Genomic DNA, 14,686 nt, shown 5'->3' with positions numbered 1-14,686 from the left:
GACTAATTAACAATCTGATGGCCTGGAAATAGAAGCTGGGTTTTTTTTTCGCCTCTTGGATGCACCTGTACTGTCATCATCTGGGCTGGATGGGAAAGACAATGTCCAAAGCCTGTTACAATATATCAGTATACTAAGTAACCTGCTGACACGGTTTCTTAAATCACATGTTTTATAGATAATAAACACGTAAGATGTTTATCCCCACAATGCTCTTGTATTCATTCCATCAGGACATGCATATGATCAGTGAGTAACATGTCACTAGTGGTCTGTAAGTCACTGTGGATTTCTTGGCACAATAAGTAAGATCAATGAGGTGAAATAATAATAATATACAGACAATTAAAATGGATGACAAGAAAATAATGGGTTGTTTGAAGTAATTCTTTATGACCAAACAGAAGCTTTGTGCAGATGTGCCCTTAGTTTTGTTCTTATAAAATATATCAGGAACGAAACACGTAACAGACGAACAGGTGGTGGGAAATATAACACGTCTGAAGAAGTTCGGATTCTCTATCCTTGTGCACTCGCGCACTCCCCCTCGTGTATTTAAAGGAATGGATTGGTGGAAAAGGAATATGGTGGAAACTCCCTCGAGCCATGCTTGCACCAATCCAATGGCTTTAAATGCACGAGGGGTCGTGACGACGTGCACACTTCTGAAAGAGGGCAGAGATAGTAGTGCTGCCATTGTCAAATCAAATCAAATGTTATTTGTTACATGCGCCGAATACAACAGGTGTAGTAGACCTTACAGTGAAACGCGTACTTACAAGCCCTTAATTAACCAACAATTCAGTTAAGAAAAAATACACACACAAAAAAAATGTAACAAATAATTAAAGAGCAGCAGTAAAATAACAATAGCGAGGCTATATACAGGGGCGTACCGGTACAGTTGTTTCTTTGATGCGAAGTGTTCCATGATGTAACGTTACTAATGTTGAGCTGTGCTAAACTATGTGTGATAAACCAGACTTTCAGTCACTCATAACCACTTACACCTGGGTTGGGTTCAATTTGAGTTTAAGTCAATCCTTTCAGGATGTAAACTGACATTCCAATTCAATAATTGAAAGAAAAAGCATCTATTTTCAATGACTTCTCAATAAGTTGAAAAATAAAAGATGAATAAAAAAATTAAATAAAGTTTTTCCATTTTACATTCAAATCACTTCCTGAATTGACTGCCTTCAATTCAAATGACCCTAAACCTGACTTACAGTCTAGCAGTCATGGTTTCCGTCACAGGTTCTTACACCCAGAATAACGTGCAGAATCTCACCTAATCTAATTGAATAGGATCTCTGTGAGTTACACCCAGAATCTCACCTAATCTAATTGAATAGGATCTCAGTGAGTTACACCCAGAATAACATGTAGAATCTCACCTAATCTAATTGAATAGGATCTCTGTGAGTTACACCCAGAATAACTTGTAGAATCTCACCTAATCTAATTGAATAGGATCTCTGTGAGTTACACCCAGAATAACATGCAGAATCTCACCTAATCTAATTAAATAGGATCTCTGTGAGTTACACCCAGAATAACATGTAGAATCTCACCTAATCTAATCTCTGTGAGTTACACCCAGAATAACATGTAGAATCTCACCTAATCTAATCTCTGTGAGTTACACACAGAATAACATGTAGAATCTCACCTAATGTGAATAATGTATCTGCACTGTATATGTGTTAGCTCGCTAGCCAGGCAGTTTTACAGGAATGATTACATCAATTGTTTAAATTAACTAGACAACTTGTAAATGCGACAAGTACTAATATTGTATGATATAATAGCAGTCACAGCTTTCCAATAAATAAAAAATGGAGACATTTATGGTCTGTTTGCAAATATTTTAGAGACAATTTATACAGAACATTTGTATAAAACCTGTATAACAGGTATTTATAATTATAACCAATCATTTTAGGTTGAATGTAATTTATGACACCATTTCTGATACATCACATGCCTTACTTGTATTTTCCTGCATCAGTAAAAGCAGGAAATGCATCCCCTACTGCCTTTCATACCAATTAAGACTGGTTTTGTATTTCTCCCTGACCAAGATGGCTGCCATTTTGGCTCCACTATGGAACTTTGAGGGTTTATGGCGTAGCCCCTCGTGTAATTTAATAGGATATTTTAATAGGACATCTATGGCTCCAACTAGTTAGCTACCTAGCTGACGTTAGCTAACCTCCTGCATTGTGAATGAACTCGACATTATCTCGAGAAGGACGCTGTGCCTGCGTTAATCCACCGTTGCTGGCTTTGCTACGAAGAACAAAAATGTTGTTCTTTCCTTGTTGCGTTCAGCTCAAAGAAAGGTTACACTAGCTAGTTGCAAGCTAACGTTAGTCAGTGAAGTGAGAACGTAAACAACCGCTTCATAACGTTAGCTTAGCTAGCTACATTACTACTTCCTTGTGTCCTTCAGGTCCTCTCCTGCCTGGACATTACTGCCACCATCTGAGCTGGAGGGAAAGACAACGGGAACCATAACCAGAATGCTACTTTATTAATCATGACATGGTTATTCTCAGTGAGGAACATTTCATAAGTGGGCTACAAGTCACGGTTGATTTCTTAGCACCATCACAGCATTGATGAAAAATCGCCCCCCCCCCCATTTTGTTGATCATAATATGTTGATTGATGAGATGAGTGAGAGTTAGCATCATTATCTAACTGATCAGAGATGGCGACAACACAGACACAGCTTCAGAGACAAAGTCGCGGCTAATTGTCATAGTACTGGCAGTCCTGCATTTCCGTATCACTCTCCATCTTAGGCACTTTCTTGGACATTTGAGCCCTGGTTAACTGCTTTGGCCTGCCTAACTGGCGGGTCGGTCCGATGGGCTTGGCGTCATGTGTCCTCTGGTGCTGCCGGAGCCCTTGTTTACGAACGAAGCTCTTGCCGCATTCAATGCACTCGTGAGGTTTCTCTCCTGTGTGTGTTCTGAGGTGGACTTTGAGGTCAAATTCTCTGGGGTAAGTCTTGCCACACACAGGGCAGGCGAGGCACTTTTCTCCCGTGTGAGATCTCATGTGTTTGTGTAGTTCTGGGAGGTTAGAGTGTTCCTCGCCGCACACGAGGCAGCCGTGAGATGTGACGTCCGCGTGGTTCTCCTGGTGTTGTTCCGCTTCTCCCGATGTACAGGGACTCCCCTCACCAGTGGACCAGGAGCTGGGATAATCTCCTGTGGGAAAGAAACAGGGTGAGCTGTTTCAGATACCCTATTTCCTAGTTGTTTTAATGTCATTTAAATGCCCTATTTGTTTTAATGCCATTTCATTTTTTCTTTTCACTCTGTAGCCCACACACTATTTGTAGCTTGCAAACCAGGGTCCTACCACTTCCATTAAAGTTTACATGCAACGTGCTATGTGAAGCTAATGCAACGTGCTAATGTGAAGCTGTTAGGAGTGTAGGCTGTCATCATCAATCATGATTAATTAATAATAAATCAATGACAGCATAACGTGTTCTCACCAGTGTGCACTTTCTGATGCGTTTTTAAATTTCCTTTCTGCGTGAAACTCATCCCACACACAGAGCACTGGTAAGGCCTCTCTCCTGTGTGTGTTCTCATGTGTCTGTCCAGGTAATATGTTTGAGGGAACTCCTTCCCACAGTCTGGGCATCTGTGAGTCGCCTTGGCTCTCCTCTGTCGGTGTTCAAGTGCTCTTGATACAGAGGAACTCAACTCCCCTTCGGAACAGTGAAGCCGCTGATGAATCTTCAGATAGCCTTTCTGAGTGAAACTCTTTCCACAGACTGAGCAAGGGTGTTTCTCTCCGGCGTGCGACTTCTCGTGTGTTGTCAAGTTTCCTTTTTGAGTAAAACTCTTCTCACACAGAGAGCAAGAGAAAGGCTTCTCTCCTGTGTGGGATCGCTGGTGTACTTTCAGTAATGCTTTATGAGTAAAGGTCTTCTTACACACACAGCAGGTGTAAGGCTTGTCTCCAGTGTTTGTCTTCAAGTGAACCTCCAGAACATTCTTGGAAGAGAACTCTTGTCCACAGCAGCAGCCAATCGTGTCATCCGGGTCAGTTTTAATCTGTTCAGAGTGTTTCTTCAGGTGGTGGCATCTCAAACTACACTGATGAGTGAAGCCCTTCCCACACTCAGAGCAGGTGTAAGGCTTCTCTCCTGTGTGGGTTCTCATGTGTATTTGTAGTGCCGATAATGTCTGGCAGTGTTTCCCACAATCTGGGCATGGGTGGGTCTTTTTCTGCCTCGTTCTGCGTTTCATCTGGTGTTGTTCAGGTTCTCCTGATGTAGAGGGACTCTCCCCGGCTGCAGAGTGATGGCTGGGACTCTCTCCTGTGGGGATGAGACAGGACAGATATAGTCAGTGAGACTGAGTCAGACTCAGGTTCTCCTGATGTAGAGGGACTCTCCCCGGCTGCAGAGTGATGGCTGGGACTCTCTCCTGTGGGGATGAGACAGGACAGATATAGTCAGTGAGACTGAGTCAGACTCAGGTTCTCCTGATGTAGAGGGACTCTCCCCGGCTGCAGAGTGATGGCTGGGACTCTCTCCTGTGGGGATGAGACAGGACAGATAGTCAGTGAGACTGAGTCAGACTCAGGTTCTCCTGATGTAGAGGGACTCTCCCCGGCTGCAGAGTGATGGCTGGGACTCTCTCCTGTGGGGATGAGACAGGACAGATAGTCAGTGAGACTGAGTCAGACTCAGGTTCTCCTGATGTAGAGGGACTCTCCCCGGCTGCAGAGTGATGGCTGGGACTCTCTCCTGTAGGGATGAGACAGGACAGATAGTCAGTGAGACTGAGTCAGACTCAGGTTCTCCTGATGTTGAGGGCATCTCCTCGCCTGCAGAGTGATGGCTGGGACTCTCTCCTGTAGGGATGAGACAGGACAGATATAGTCAGTGAGACTGAGTCAGACTCAGGTTCTCCTGATATAGAGGGTCTCTCCCCGGCTGCAGAGTGATAGCTGGGACTCTCTCCTGTAGGGATGAGACAGGACAGATAGTCAGTGAGACTGAGTCAGACTCAGGTTCTCCTGATATAGAGGGTCTCTCCCCGGCTGCAGAGTGATAGCTGGGACTCTCTCCTGTAGGGATGAGACAGGACAGATAGTCAGTGAGACTGAGTCAGACTCAGGTTCTCCTGATGTTGAGGGCATCTCCTCGCCTGCAGAGTGATGGCTGGGACTGAGTCTAAGTTTATTGTACATACCTACTGGGTTTCTCCATTGTTTTACACCACCTCCCGTGCTATTCCCATTCTCATATTTATGGCAACACACAAGACTGAGTCCCAAATCATGCCACCCTATTCCCTATATAGTGCACCACTTCTGATTAGAGCCCGATGGACCATAGAGAGCAGTGTAGTAGATAGGGATTAGTATTCCCTTTGGGACCCATCCCAAGTTAGCCTGGCTCCAGCTACCCACCTGTATTATCTAGTTCCCAGTCTTCTTCTTCTTTGACTACGATATTAAATGTTGGTGTTTCACTGTTGATGTCCAGACTCACAGTAACCCTCTCCTGACCCTGCGGTGTGTCTTTCTGATCACCATGGTTACTGTCCTCCTGGTCACCATGGTTCCTGTCAGGACCCGGGGACACCGTGGGTTGGGTTTTGGTGGAGCAAGATGGAGACGGGCTGGACGGGTCTTCAGAGTTCTATATGATGAAGAGTTACAGCGCAGTTTTCACAACAAGCTACCTTATGAAAGATGGACTAAGCAATATGACACCATCCTCAACAGCAAGGCAATGTCTCTGCTTGTTATAGAAATTACCATTTCTCAGTAAAGAAACCGTTCAAACTAAAAATACTTGGTTTAAAAACGATCAATCAATGCAAACCAAATTACAGCAGCTAATTTATTGTATTTTCATTCACCTAGCTAGCTAGCACTGGCCAGTTAGCTAACGTTAGATACCTACTAGAAAACAAAGTCGCATCATCAAGCAACACAAACGTAGCTAGCTAGTACTGCTGTTACTAGCATGCGTTGAGCAACTCGACTTGCAAGCTAGCCGCACCATTTGGTATAGCAACAAACGAGCAGTTTGCAGAGCAGAAAAGTGATGTGGCTAGCACATGTTCAGATTACTACCTCTTCCATTGTAAATCAATCCCTGAGCTAGCTAGCTAACTGATAAATTAAGATATAAATCTAGTTTAGTTTTAACTTATGATGACTGCCAATGCTGTAGGTCGTAACCTCGCGTATCGTTGGATGTAGGATGGGAAATACCAACACCTGAGAATATTTAATCGAAAGTTACTGTATTCTTTTTTACAAATAGCAATGCTAACGTTACAATGTTGTACATTTAAATAAACTGTCAAACTCTCGTTGGCTTCCTACTTCCGGGTTAGCGCCGACATGCGCTCTGGAAGTTAAAGGCAATAGATTTAGGATTTCTTGCAGTGGTGCAGTGTGAATACTTTGAAGTACTACATAAGTAGTTTTTGGGGGTATCTGTACTTTACATTTTTGACCACCTTTTACTCCAAATCATGGACTTTTTACTCCACACATTTTCCCTGACACCCAAAAGTACTCATTACATTTTGAATGCTTAGCAGGACAGGACAATGGTTCAAGACACGCATGTATCAAGATAACATCCCTGGTCATTCCTGCCTCTGGTCTGGCAGACTCACTAAACACAAATATATTGTAAAATATGTCTGAGTGTTGGAGTGAAACTCTTGAGGAAATGAGGGACACAAATGATGTTATGATGTAGGATGCTTGTTCCTGGCATGGTTTTGGGAAACGCTGCCTTAGAGCACGTGTCAAACTCATTTCGCTGAGGGCCGAGTGTCTGCAGGTTTTCGCTCCACCCTTGTACTTGATTGACGAATAAAGGTCACTCATTAGTAAGGATCTCTGTCTTAATTGAAAGGAAAAAAAGAAATACCTGCAAACACTTGTCCCTCCTTACAGCCATTTTGAGTGATCATCTTAAACCAGGGCTCTCCAACCCTGTTCCTGGGGAGCTACCGTCCTGTAGGTTTAAACCAGGGCTCTCCAACCCTGTTCCTGGGGAGCTACCATCCTGTAGGTTTAAACCAGGGCTCTCCAACCCTGTTCCTGGGGAGCTACCGTCCTGTAGGTTTAAACCAGGGCTCTCCAACCCTGTTCCTGGGGAGCTACCATCCTGTAGGTTTAAACCAGGGCTCTCCAACCCTGTTCCTGGGGAGCTACCGTCCTGTAGGTTTAAACCAGGGCTCTCCAACACTGTTCTGTCCTGTAGGTTTAAACCAGGCCTCTCCAACACTGTTCTGTCCTGTAGGTTTAAACCAGGCCTCTCCAACACTGTTCCGTCCTGTAGGTTTAAACCAGGCCTCTCCAACACTGTTCCGTCCTGTAGGTTTAAACCAGGCCTCTCCAACACTGTTCTGTCCTGTATGTTTAAACCAGGCCTCTCCAACACTGTTCCTTCTTGTAGGTTTAAACCAGGCCTCTCCAACACTGTTCTGTCCTGTATGTTTAAACCAGGCCTCTCCAACACTGTTCCGTCCTGTATGTTTTTGCTACAACCTTCAGGTAGCGCACCTGATTCTAATAATTAGCTTGTTGATGAGCTGAATCTGGTTAGTTACAACTGGGGTTGGAGTGAAAACCTATAGGAGGGTTGCTCTCCAGGAACAAGGTTGGAGAGCCCTGGCCGAAACCTATGGTGAATCATTTAAATGCTGATGGCAGTGACTTCTTCGAGAATTACAATTAGCTCATCCACAGAGAACGAGTGGTCACTGAAGGGTTTGATGAGCATGAAAACAATGTAAACCATATGCCATGGCCGTCTCAGTCACCAGATCTCAACCCAGTTGAACAGGTATGGGAGATTCTGCAGCAAGGCCAGAGCCAGTGTTTTCCACCACCACCATCAACAAAACATGATGTAATTTCTTGTGGAAGAATGGTGTCACATCCCTCCAATAGAGTTCCAGACACGTGTAGAATTTATGCCAAGGTGCATTGAAGATGTTCTAACTGCTCGTGGTAACCCAGCGTCCTATTAAGAACACATCTTATATTGGTGTTTTCTTTATTCTGGTAGTTACATGTAGCTAGCTATCTGACCGCTTCTGAATTTAAATGTTTTATAGACAGACCCCTTTCTGTTTGAAAACATTGCCGCACGAGGGCGACGTACGCAAGTTGGTGGAAGAACAAGAGGGAGTTCTTATAGAACAAGAGGGAGTTCTTATGGAACAAGAGGGAGTTCTTATAGAACAAGAGGGAGTTCTTATGGAACAAGAGGGAGTTCTTATGGAACAAGAGGGAGTTCTTATGGAACAAGAGGGAGTTCTTATGGAACAAGAGGGAGTTCTTATGGAACAAGAGGGAGTTCTTATAGAACAAGAGGGAGTTCTTATAGAACAAGAGGGAGTTCTTATGGAACAAGAGGGAGTTCTTATGGAACAAGAGGGAGTTCTTATAGAACAAGAGGGAGTTCTTATGGAACAAGAGGGAGTTCTTATAGAACAAGAGGGAGTTCTTATGGAACAAGAGGGAGTGTTCTTATAGAACAAGAGGGAGTTCTTATGGAACAAGAGGGAGTTCTTATAGAACAAGAGGGAGTTCTTATGGAACAAGAGGGAGTTCTTATAGAACGCCAGCAAAAAAAAAGCATCTATCTACATGTTGCTTATGAGTGCATTTCACACTACTTTTGGATTATACTTGGATTTTAAGGCTCATATGAATGTCCTGATTAATTGAGTGTTTGTGTCATCATCACAAATCAACTGCATTATACTTAAACACTTAAACCAGTAAAATGTCTCTTTTGGCTAGCTTTTGGGACAGGTTATAATCAATGAGCGTTAGCATTCTAGCTAACAACTGCTACATCCCAAAATAGTAATTTTGCTAAGATCACAACCAAATATAATCTTAGCGACTGTTAAAGAAATAATCAAAACATCATTGTAAGCCTATAAGAACACCAAAAAGTTTATTTTGTTTAGAAGTAATAAATACGTAAATCCAGCCGATGTTGAACGAGAGCAGATCGCGATGGCTTCCTTACTGCCGCCCGAAAGAGTCGCGCATCTGTGACGTCGGTGTATCGTGCCCTGGATAAGGGGTAATAAAGGAGCGACGTTTTTCCCCAAATGTTCATTTATTGGACCATGGCGTTATATGAAATGCAAGTTATTTCTTAGTATCACGATAGCTTCAATAAGTAAAATAAGATATATGTAAAATAAACAAGAAATAAAATGCACAGGATTACATAGTATGATTATCTTACACAACACAGTGGACTGTATTGTACTGATCACAACACACACAAATACATGCATACTGACGCGCGAGCACACACCAGAAAGAATAACGATTCTGTAGTCATAAGAGGCATTGTGAGTGTCCAAAATAGCACCCTATTCCCTATATAGTGCACTGCATTTCAGGCAGAGCCCTTAAAGGTCCCCATATGGGCATTGGTCAAAAGTAGTGCACTATATAGGGAATAGGGTGCCATTTGGGATGAAGATATGGACCCAGCCCCGTGTTTAAAGGTGCCAGAACTGCCAGTGTCCTCTCTCCATCTGCGGTAAGGGCATGAGTCTCTCACATCTACATTGATGTATGCATTTTTTGCTTAGCTCTTCCTACCCTGGGTGATTGGTTGGACCTTCCACTACTAGAGCCCACCCTGGGTGGTCTGCCTAAATGGCGGGTCGGTCCCGTGGGCTTGGGAGCATGCGACCGCCGGTGTTGTTGGAGATTGTTTTTCCGGGCGTAGGCCTTCCCGCAGTCATAACACTGGTACGGTCTCTCTCCCGTGTGCGTTCTGAGGTGGACTCGGAGGTCGTATTCCCGGGTGTAAGTCTTGCCACATTCAGGGCAGAGATAGTGTTTTTCTCCCCTGGGGAACATGGTGGGTTTCTGTGGCTCCCTCTGCGCTGCCGGGAGGTGGTGGCTTCCCTCCCTCTGCGCTGCCGGGAGGTGGTGGCTTCCCCCCCTCTGCGCTGCTGCCGGAAGGTTGTGGGTTTGTGGTACTGGATGGTTGTGGGTTTGTGGTGCCGGATGGTTGTGGGTTTGTGGTGCCGGTTGGTTGTGGGTTTGTGGTGCCGGTTGGTTGTGTGTTTGTGGTGCCGGATGGTTGTGGGTTTGTGGTGCCGGTAGGTTGTGGGTTTGTGGTGCCGGATAGTTGTAGGTTTGTGGTGCCGGATGGTTGTGGGTTTGTGGTGCCGGATGGTTGTGGGTTTGTGGTGCCGGTAGGTTGTGGGTTTGTGGTGCCGGTAGGTTGTGGGTTTGTGGTGCCGGTAGGTTGTGGGTTTGTGGTGCCGGGAGGTGGTGGGTTTGTGGTGCCGGGAGGTGGTGGGTTTGTGGTGCCGGGAGGTGGTGGGTTTGTGGTGCCGGTAGGTTGTGGGTTTGTGGTGCCGGTAGGTTGTGGGTTTGTGGTGCCGGTAGGTTGTGGGTTTGTGGTGCCGGGAGGTGGTGGGTTTGTGGTGCCGGATGGTTGTAGGTTTGTGGTGCCGGAAGGTTGTGGGTTCCCTCCTTGCCAATCTGATTCAGGAATTGTTGTGGTTTCCCAACACTATGTCTGTTATCCGGAGGCTGTTTCGCTGCTTCTGAAGAAGTCGTCCTCATGTCCATGTCAGGCAGCAAACTGGGATCCCTGCCTGCATGACAGACAAAACGGACAGAGAGAAAGGAGAGACACAATGCAACAATGTTATTGTTAAGATGTGGATGAGTATACTAAGTCATGGTTTACATGTTGTTTTAAACAACATGGTTTGGATCACTGACAGTTAGTAGTAGCTAGTAGTCCATCAGGATGTATTAACGGTAAAGGAGGACACTCACCTGTGTGCACTTTAAAATGCGTTTTGAGATTCCCTTTCTGGTTGAACCTCATCCCACACACAGAGCACTGGTAAGGCCTCTCTCCTGTATGTGTTCTCATGTGTCTCTCTAGTTTGTTTGCTTGTGTGAACTCCTTCCCACAGTCCGGACACTTGTGAAACCTCTTCGGTTGCCGTCGTTCTTCTCCCCCGGAACAGTTGAATCGCTCGTGGGTCATCAGGAGTCCTTTACTGATGAAGCCCTTGCCACACTCAGAGCAGAGGAAAGGCATCTCTCCTGTGTGCGTTCGCTCGTGGACTTTTAACGTATACTTACTAGAGCAGGTCCGTCCGCACACGGAGCACAGGGGCTTCTCCTCGGTGTGCGTTCGCTCGTGGGCTTTCCAAGCCGGTTTGTGATAGTAACCCTTGCCACAGAAAGAGCAAGAGTAAGGCATCTCTCCTGTGTGAGATCGCTGGTGTTCTTTCAATGATTCTTTATTGAACCTCTTGCCACACACACAGCAGGTGTAAGGCTTGGCTCCCGTGTCCGTCTTCAAGTGAACCTCCAGAACGCACTTTGAGGAGAACTCTTGTCCACAACAGCAGGTCATCTTCTCATTCGGGTCTGTTTTAATCTGTTCAGAATTCCTCTTTTGATGGTATCTCAAACTACATTGATGAGCGAAGCCCTTGCCACACTCGGAGCAGGTATAAGGCTTCTCTCCTGTGTGTGTTCGCTGGTGTGTTTTCAAAGCTTGTCTAATAATGAATGTTTTCTTACACACAAAGCAAGCGTAAGGCTTCTCTCCTGTGTGGGTTCTCATGTGTATTTGTAGCGCCGATAATGTCTGACAGTATTTCCCACAATCTGGGCATGGGTGGGTCTTTTTCTGCCTCGTTCTGCGTTTCATCTGGTGTTGTTCAGGTTCTCCTGATATAGAGGGTCTCTCCCCGGCTGCAGAGTGATGGCTGGGACTCTCTCCTGTGGGGATGAGACAGGACAGATATAGTCAGTGAGACTGAGTCAGACTCAGGTTCTCCTGATATAGAGGGTCTCTCCCCGGCTGCAGAGTGATGGCTGGGACTCTCTCCTGTGGGGATGAGACAGGACAGATATAGTCAGTGAGACTGAGTCAGACTCAGGTTCTCCTGATGTAGAGGGTCTCTCCCCGGCTGCAGAGTGTTGGCTGGGACTCTCTCCTGTGGGGATGAGACAGGACAGATATAGTCAGTGAGACTGAGTCAGACTCAGGTTCTCCTGATGTAGAGGGTCTCTCCCCAGCTGCAGAGTGATGGCTGGGACTCTCTCCTGTGGGGATGAGACAGGACAGATAGTCAGTGAGACTGAGTCAGACTCAGGTTCTCCTGATGTAGAGGGTCTCTCCCCGGCTTCAGAGTGATGGCTGGGACTCTCTCCTGTGGGGATGAGACAGGACAGATATAGTCAGTGAGACTGAGTCAGACTCAGTGTGCATATGCAGACCTACCGGGGTTCTCCCTTATTTTACAACATCTCCTGTGCTTCTCCTGTTGCAGGATTGATGGCAATCCAAGACAGCTCCCCAAAAGGCACCCTATAAAGTGCACTCCTTTTGACCATAGCCATAGGGTTCTGGTCAAGAGTAGTGGACGAGATAAGGGAATAAGGTGCCATTCTGGTCAAGAGTAGTGGACGAGATAAGGGAATAAGGTGCCATTCTGGTCAACAGTAGGGGACGAGATAGGGAATAAGGTGCCATTCTGGTCAACAGTAGTGGACGAGATAGAGAATAAGGTGCCATTCTGGTCAACAGTAGTGGACGAGATAGGGAATAAGGTGCCATTCTGGTCAACAGTAGTGGACGAGATAGGGAATAAGGTGCCATTCTGGTCAACAGTAGTGCACTATATAAGGAATAGGGTGCCATTCTGGTCAACAGTAGTGGACTAGAGAGGGAATAGGGCCCTTGTCAACAGTAGTGCACTATATAGGGAATAGGGTGCCATTCTGGTCAACTGTAGTGTACTAGATAGGGATTAGTATTCCCTTTGGGACCCATCCCAAGTTAGCCTGGCTCCAGCTACCCACCTGTATTATCTAGTTCCCAGTCTTCTTCTTCTTCTTTGACTACGATATTAAATGTTGGTGTTTCACTGTTGATGTCCAGACTCACAGTAACCCTCTCCTGACCCTGCGGTGTGTCTTTCTGATCACCATGGTTACTGTCCTCCTGGTCGCCATGGTTCCGGTCAGGACCCGGGGACACCGTGGGTTGGGGTTCAGTGGAGCAGGATGGAGACGGGCTGGACGGGTCTTCAGAGTCCTATATGATGAAGAGTTACAGCGCAGTTTTCACAACAAGCTACATTATGAAAGATGGACTAAGCAATATGACACCATCCTTAACAGCAAGGCAATTTTTTTGTTTGCTATGGAACAAAATACAACTTCTCTCTGAAATAAACCTTTCCAGCTAAGTAGAACTGGTTTAGGAACTATCAGTGGAAAGCTTCAAGTCGCTCGGCGTACACATCCCTGACCATCTGAAATGGTCCACACACACACACACAGTGTGGTGAAGAAGGCACAACAGCGCCTCTTCAACCTCAGGAGGCTGAAGAAATTTGTCTTGGTCCCGAAGACCCTCACAAACTTTTACAGATGCACAATTGAGAGCATCCTGTCGAGCTGTATAACCGCCTGGTACGGCAACTGCACCGCCCGCAACTGTAGGGCTCTCCAGAGGGTGGTGCGGTCTACCTAACGCATCATCAGGGGCACACTGCCTGCCCTCCAGGACACCTACAGCACCCGATGTCACAGGAAGGCCAAAAATATCATTGAGGACATCAACCACCCGAGCCACAACATAGTCACCCCCATAGTCACCCCGCTATGTGTATGTGACCAATAACATTTGATATCAATCAATGCAAACCAAAATACACCAGCTACTGTTGATTGTATTGTCATTCATCTAGCTAGTTAGTTAACTAGCTAGCTAGATGAATGACAATACAATCAACAGTAGCTGGTGTATTTTGGTTTGCATTGATTGATATCAAATGTTATTGGTCATGTTATTATTGGTTAGGTTATTAGTTAACTAGCTACGCTACCTTACTAGAAAACATTATATGAGCGAGCTGCAACATAGTCATCTAGTAACGTTACTGATGTTGCTACCGTTCACTGTAGTCTATAAAATACTGAGCAACTTTGATTTACTAACTAGCCACAACATTTGGTATAGCAACCCCGGAGCAGACTGCAGAAAAGAGATATGGCGAGCACACATTCAGATTCTTACCTCGTCCATAGCATAGGGATTTAATCCCTGAGATAACTAGAAAACTAGTTGAGTTTAAAATGTATAATGATGACTTGCAATGTTGTTGATCGTAACCTCGAGTCTCGTTGGATGGAGGCTGAGAAATACCAACGCCTGAGGCTATTTAATCAATAGCTGCGGTCTTCCTTTTCCATTATTATTTTTTTCTTTCTGCAAAAGTGTTTTTTGAACGATGAGATGTTATAAGTGAAGTTCGGTAAACTGTCGGAACTCAGTTTGGCTTCCTACTTCTGGTATGAGGTTGTCTTGTGTTTGTGCTGTAGCGCCCTCATGCGGTCTGGAGAACACATACAATAATAAGAGTACAACTCTCTTGCAACGTAGCTGCCTGACCGTTTTTGAAGTTAAAACGTTTTTATAGATAAAGGTAATAAAGAGAGAAATACGTCCCCCCCCTCCTCCCAATGTTAATTTATTGGTCCATGGCATTATGACATGCAAGCCACTGTGGATTTCTTAGTATCATGACCACTTCGATCAGTAACATAAGATATAGAAAAAAAACACACAAGGACTAAAATGCAAACA

The 14,686-nt window shown here is 45.2% G+C and overlaps 2 protein-coding genes across 8 annotated transcripts; both read right to left on the bottom strand.

Moving 5' to 3' along the window:
* Positions 1-2,517: 2,517 nt before the first annotated feature.
* LOC110487317 (uncharacterized) lies at positions 2,518-6,402 on the bottom strand. 4 transcript variants are annotated; one of them, XM_036973297.2, is made up of 4 exons: positions 6,121-6,402; positions 5,449-5,680; positions 3,515-4,348; positions 2,518-3,221 (listed from the first exon to the last, which is right to left on the bottom strand). In XM_036973297.2, exons 1-4 carry the CDS (start codon positions 6,127-6,129, stop codon positions 2,758-2,760), a joined length of 1,539 nt encoding a protein of 512 aa, XP_036829192.2. In that variant the 5' UTR covers positions 6,130-6,402; the 3' UTR covers positions 2,518-2,757. The 4 variants fall into 4 exon arrangements, with proteins under 4 accessions (XP_036829192.2, XP_036829191.2, XP_090051032.1 ...); XM_036973296.2 differs by having other exon boundaries at positions 5,948-6,387; XM_090194906.1 differs by having other exon boundaries at positions 6,197-6,384.
* Positions 6,403-9,129: 2,727 nt separating this feature from the next.
* Positions 9,130-14,412, bottom strand: LOC110487325 (uncharacterized). Of its 4 annotated transcripts, none has more exons than XR_016485580.1 (4): positions 14,117-14,393; positions 12,895-13,129; positions 10,846-11,917; positions 9,130-10,658 (listed from the first exon to the last, which is right to left on the bottom strand). XR_016485580.1 is itself a non-coding variant. In XM_036942202.2 (4 exons), the coding sequence occupies exons 1-4, from the start codon at positions 14,123-14,125 to the stop codon at positions 9,607-9,609; spliced, it is 2,259 nt and encodes a 752-aa protein (XP_036798097.2). In that variant the 5' UTR covers positions 14,126-14,412; the 3' UTR covers positions 9,130-9,606. The 4 variants fall into 4 exon arrangements, 3 of the variants coding, with proteins under 3 accessions (XP_036798097.2, XP_090050944.1, XP_090050943.1); XM_036942202.2 differs by having other exon boundaries at positions 10,846-11,808; positions 14,117-14,412; XM_090194818.1 differs by lacking the exons at positions 9,130-10,658; positions 10,846-11,917 and adding an exon at positions 11,966-12,135.
* Between the last annotated feature and the right edge of the window lie 274 nt (positions 14,413-14,686).

This window comes from Oncorhynchus mykiss, chromosome 13 (assembly GCF_057628025.1).
Source record: "Oncorhynchus mykiss isolate SJ-2025 chromosome 13, ASM5762802v1, whole genome shotgun sequence".
Taxonomy (NCBI): Eukaryota; Metazoa; Chordata; class Actinopteri; order Salmoniformes; family Salmonidae; genus Oncorhynchus; species Oncorhynchus mykiss.
Note: the sequence above shows the minus strand (reverse complement) of the source record. Positions and strands in the feature narration are given on the sequence as shown.

Bases quoted from the DNA above. Each gene is read 5' to 3' on its own strand.
- LOC110487317 (XM_036973296.2), bottom strand. From the start codon at position 5,968: ATGATGCGACTTTGTTTTCTA. The intron at 4,349-5,448 runs GTGGGTAGCTGG...TCATCCCCACAG, and splicing joins CTGGGAACTAGATAATACAG to GAGAGAGTCCCAGCCATCAC. The intron at 3,222-3,514 runs GTGAGAACACGT...TCTTTCCCACAG, and splicing joins GCATCAGAAAGTGCACACTG to GAGATTATCCCAGCTCCTGG.
- LOC110487325 (XM_036942202.2), bottom strand. The intron at 11,809-12,894 runs GTGGGTAGCTGG...TCATCCCCACAG, and splicing joins CTGGGAACTAGATAATACAG to GAGAGAGTCCCAGCCATCAC. The intron at 10,659-10,845 runs GTGAGTGTCCTC...TCTGTCATGCAG, and splicing joins GCATTTTAAAGTGCACACAG to GCAGGGATCCCAGTTTGCTG.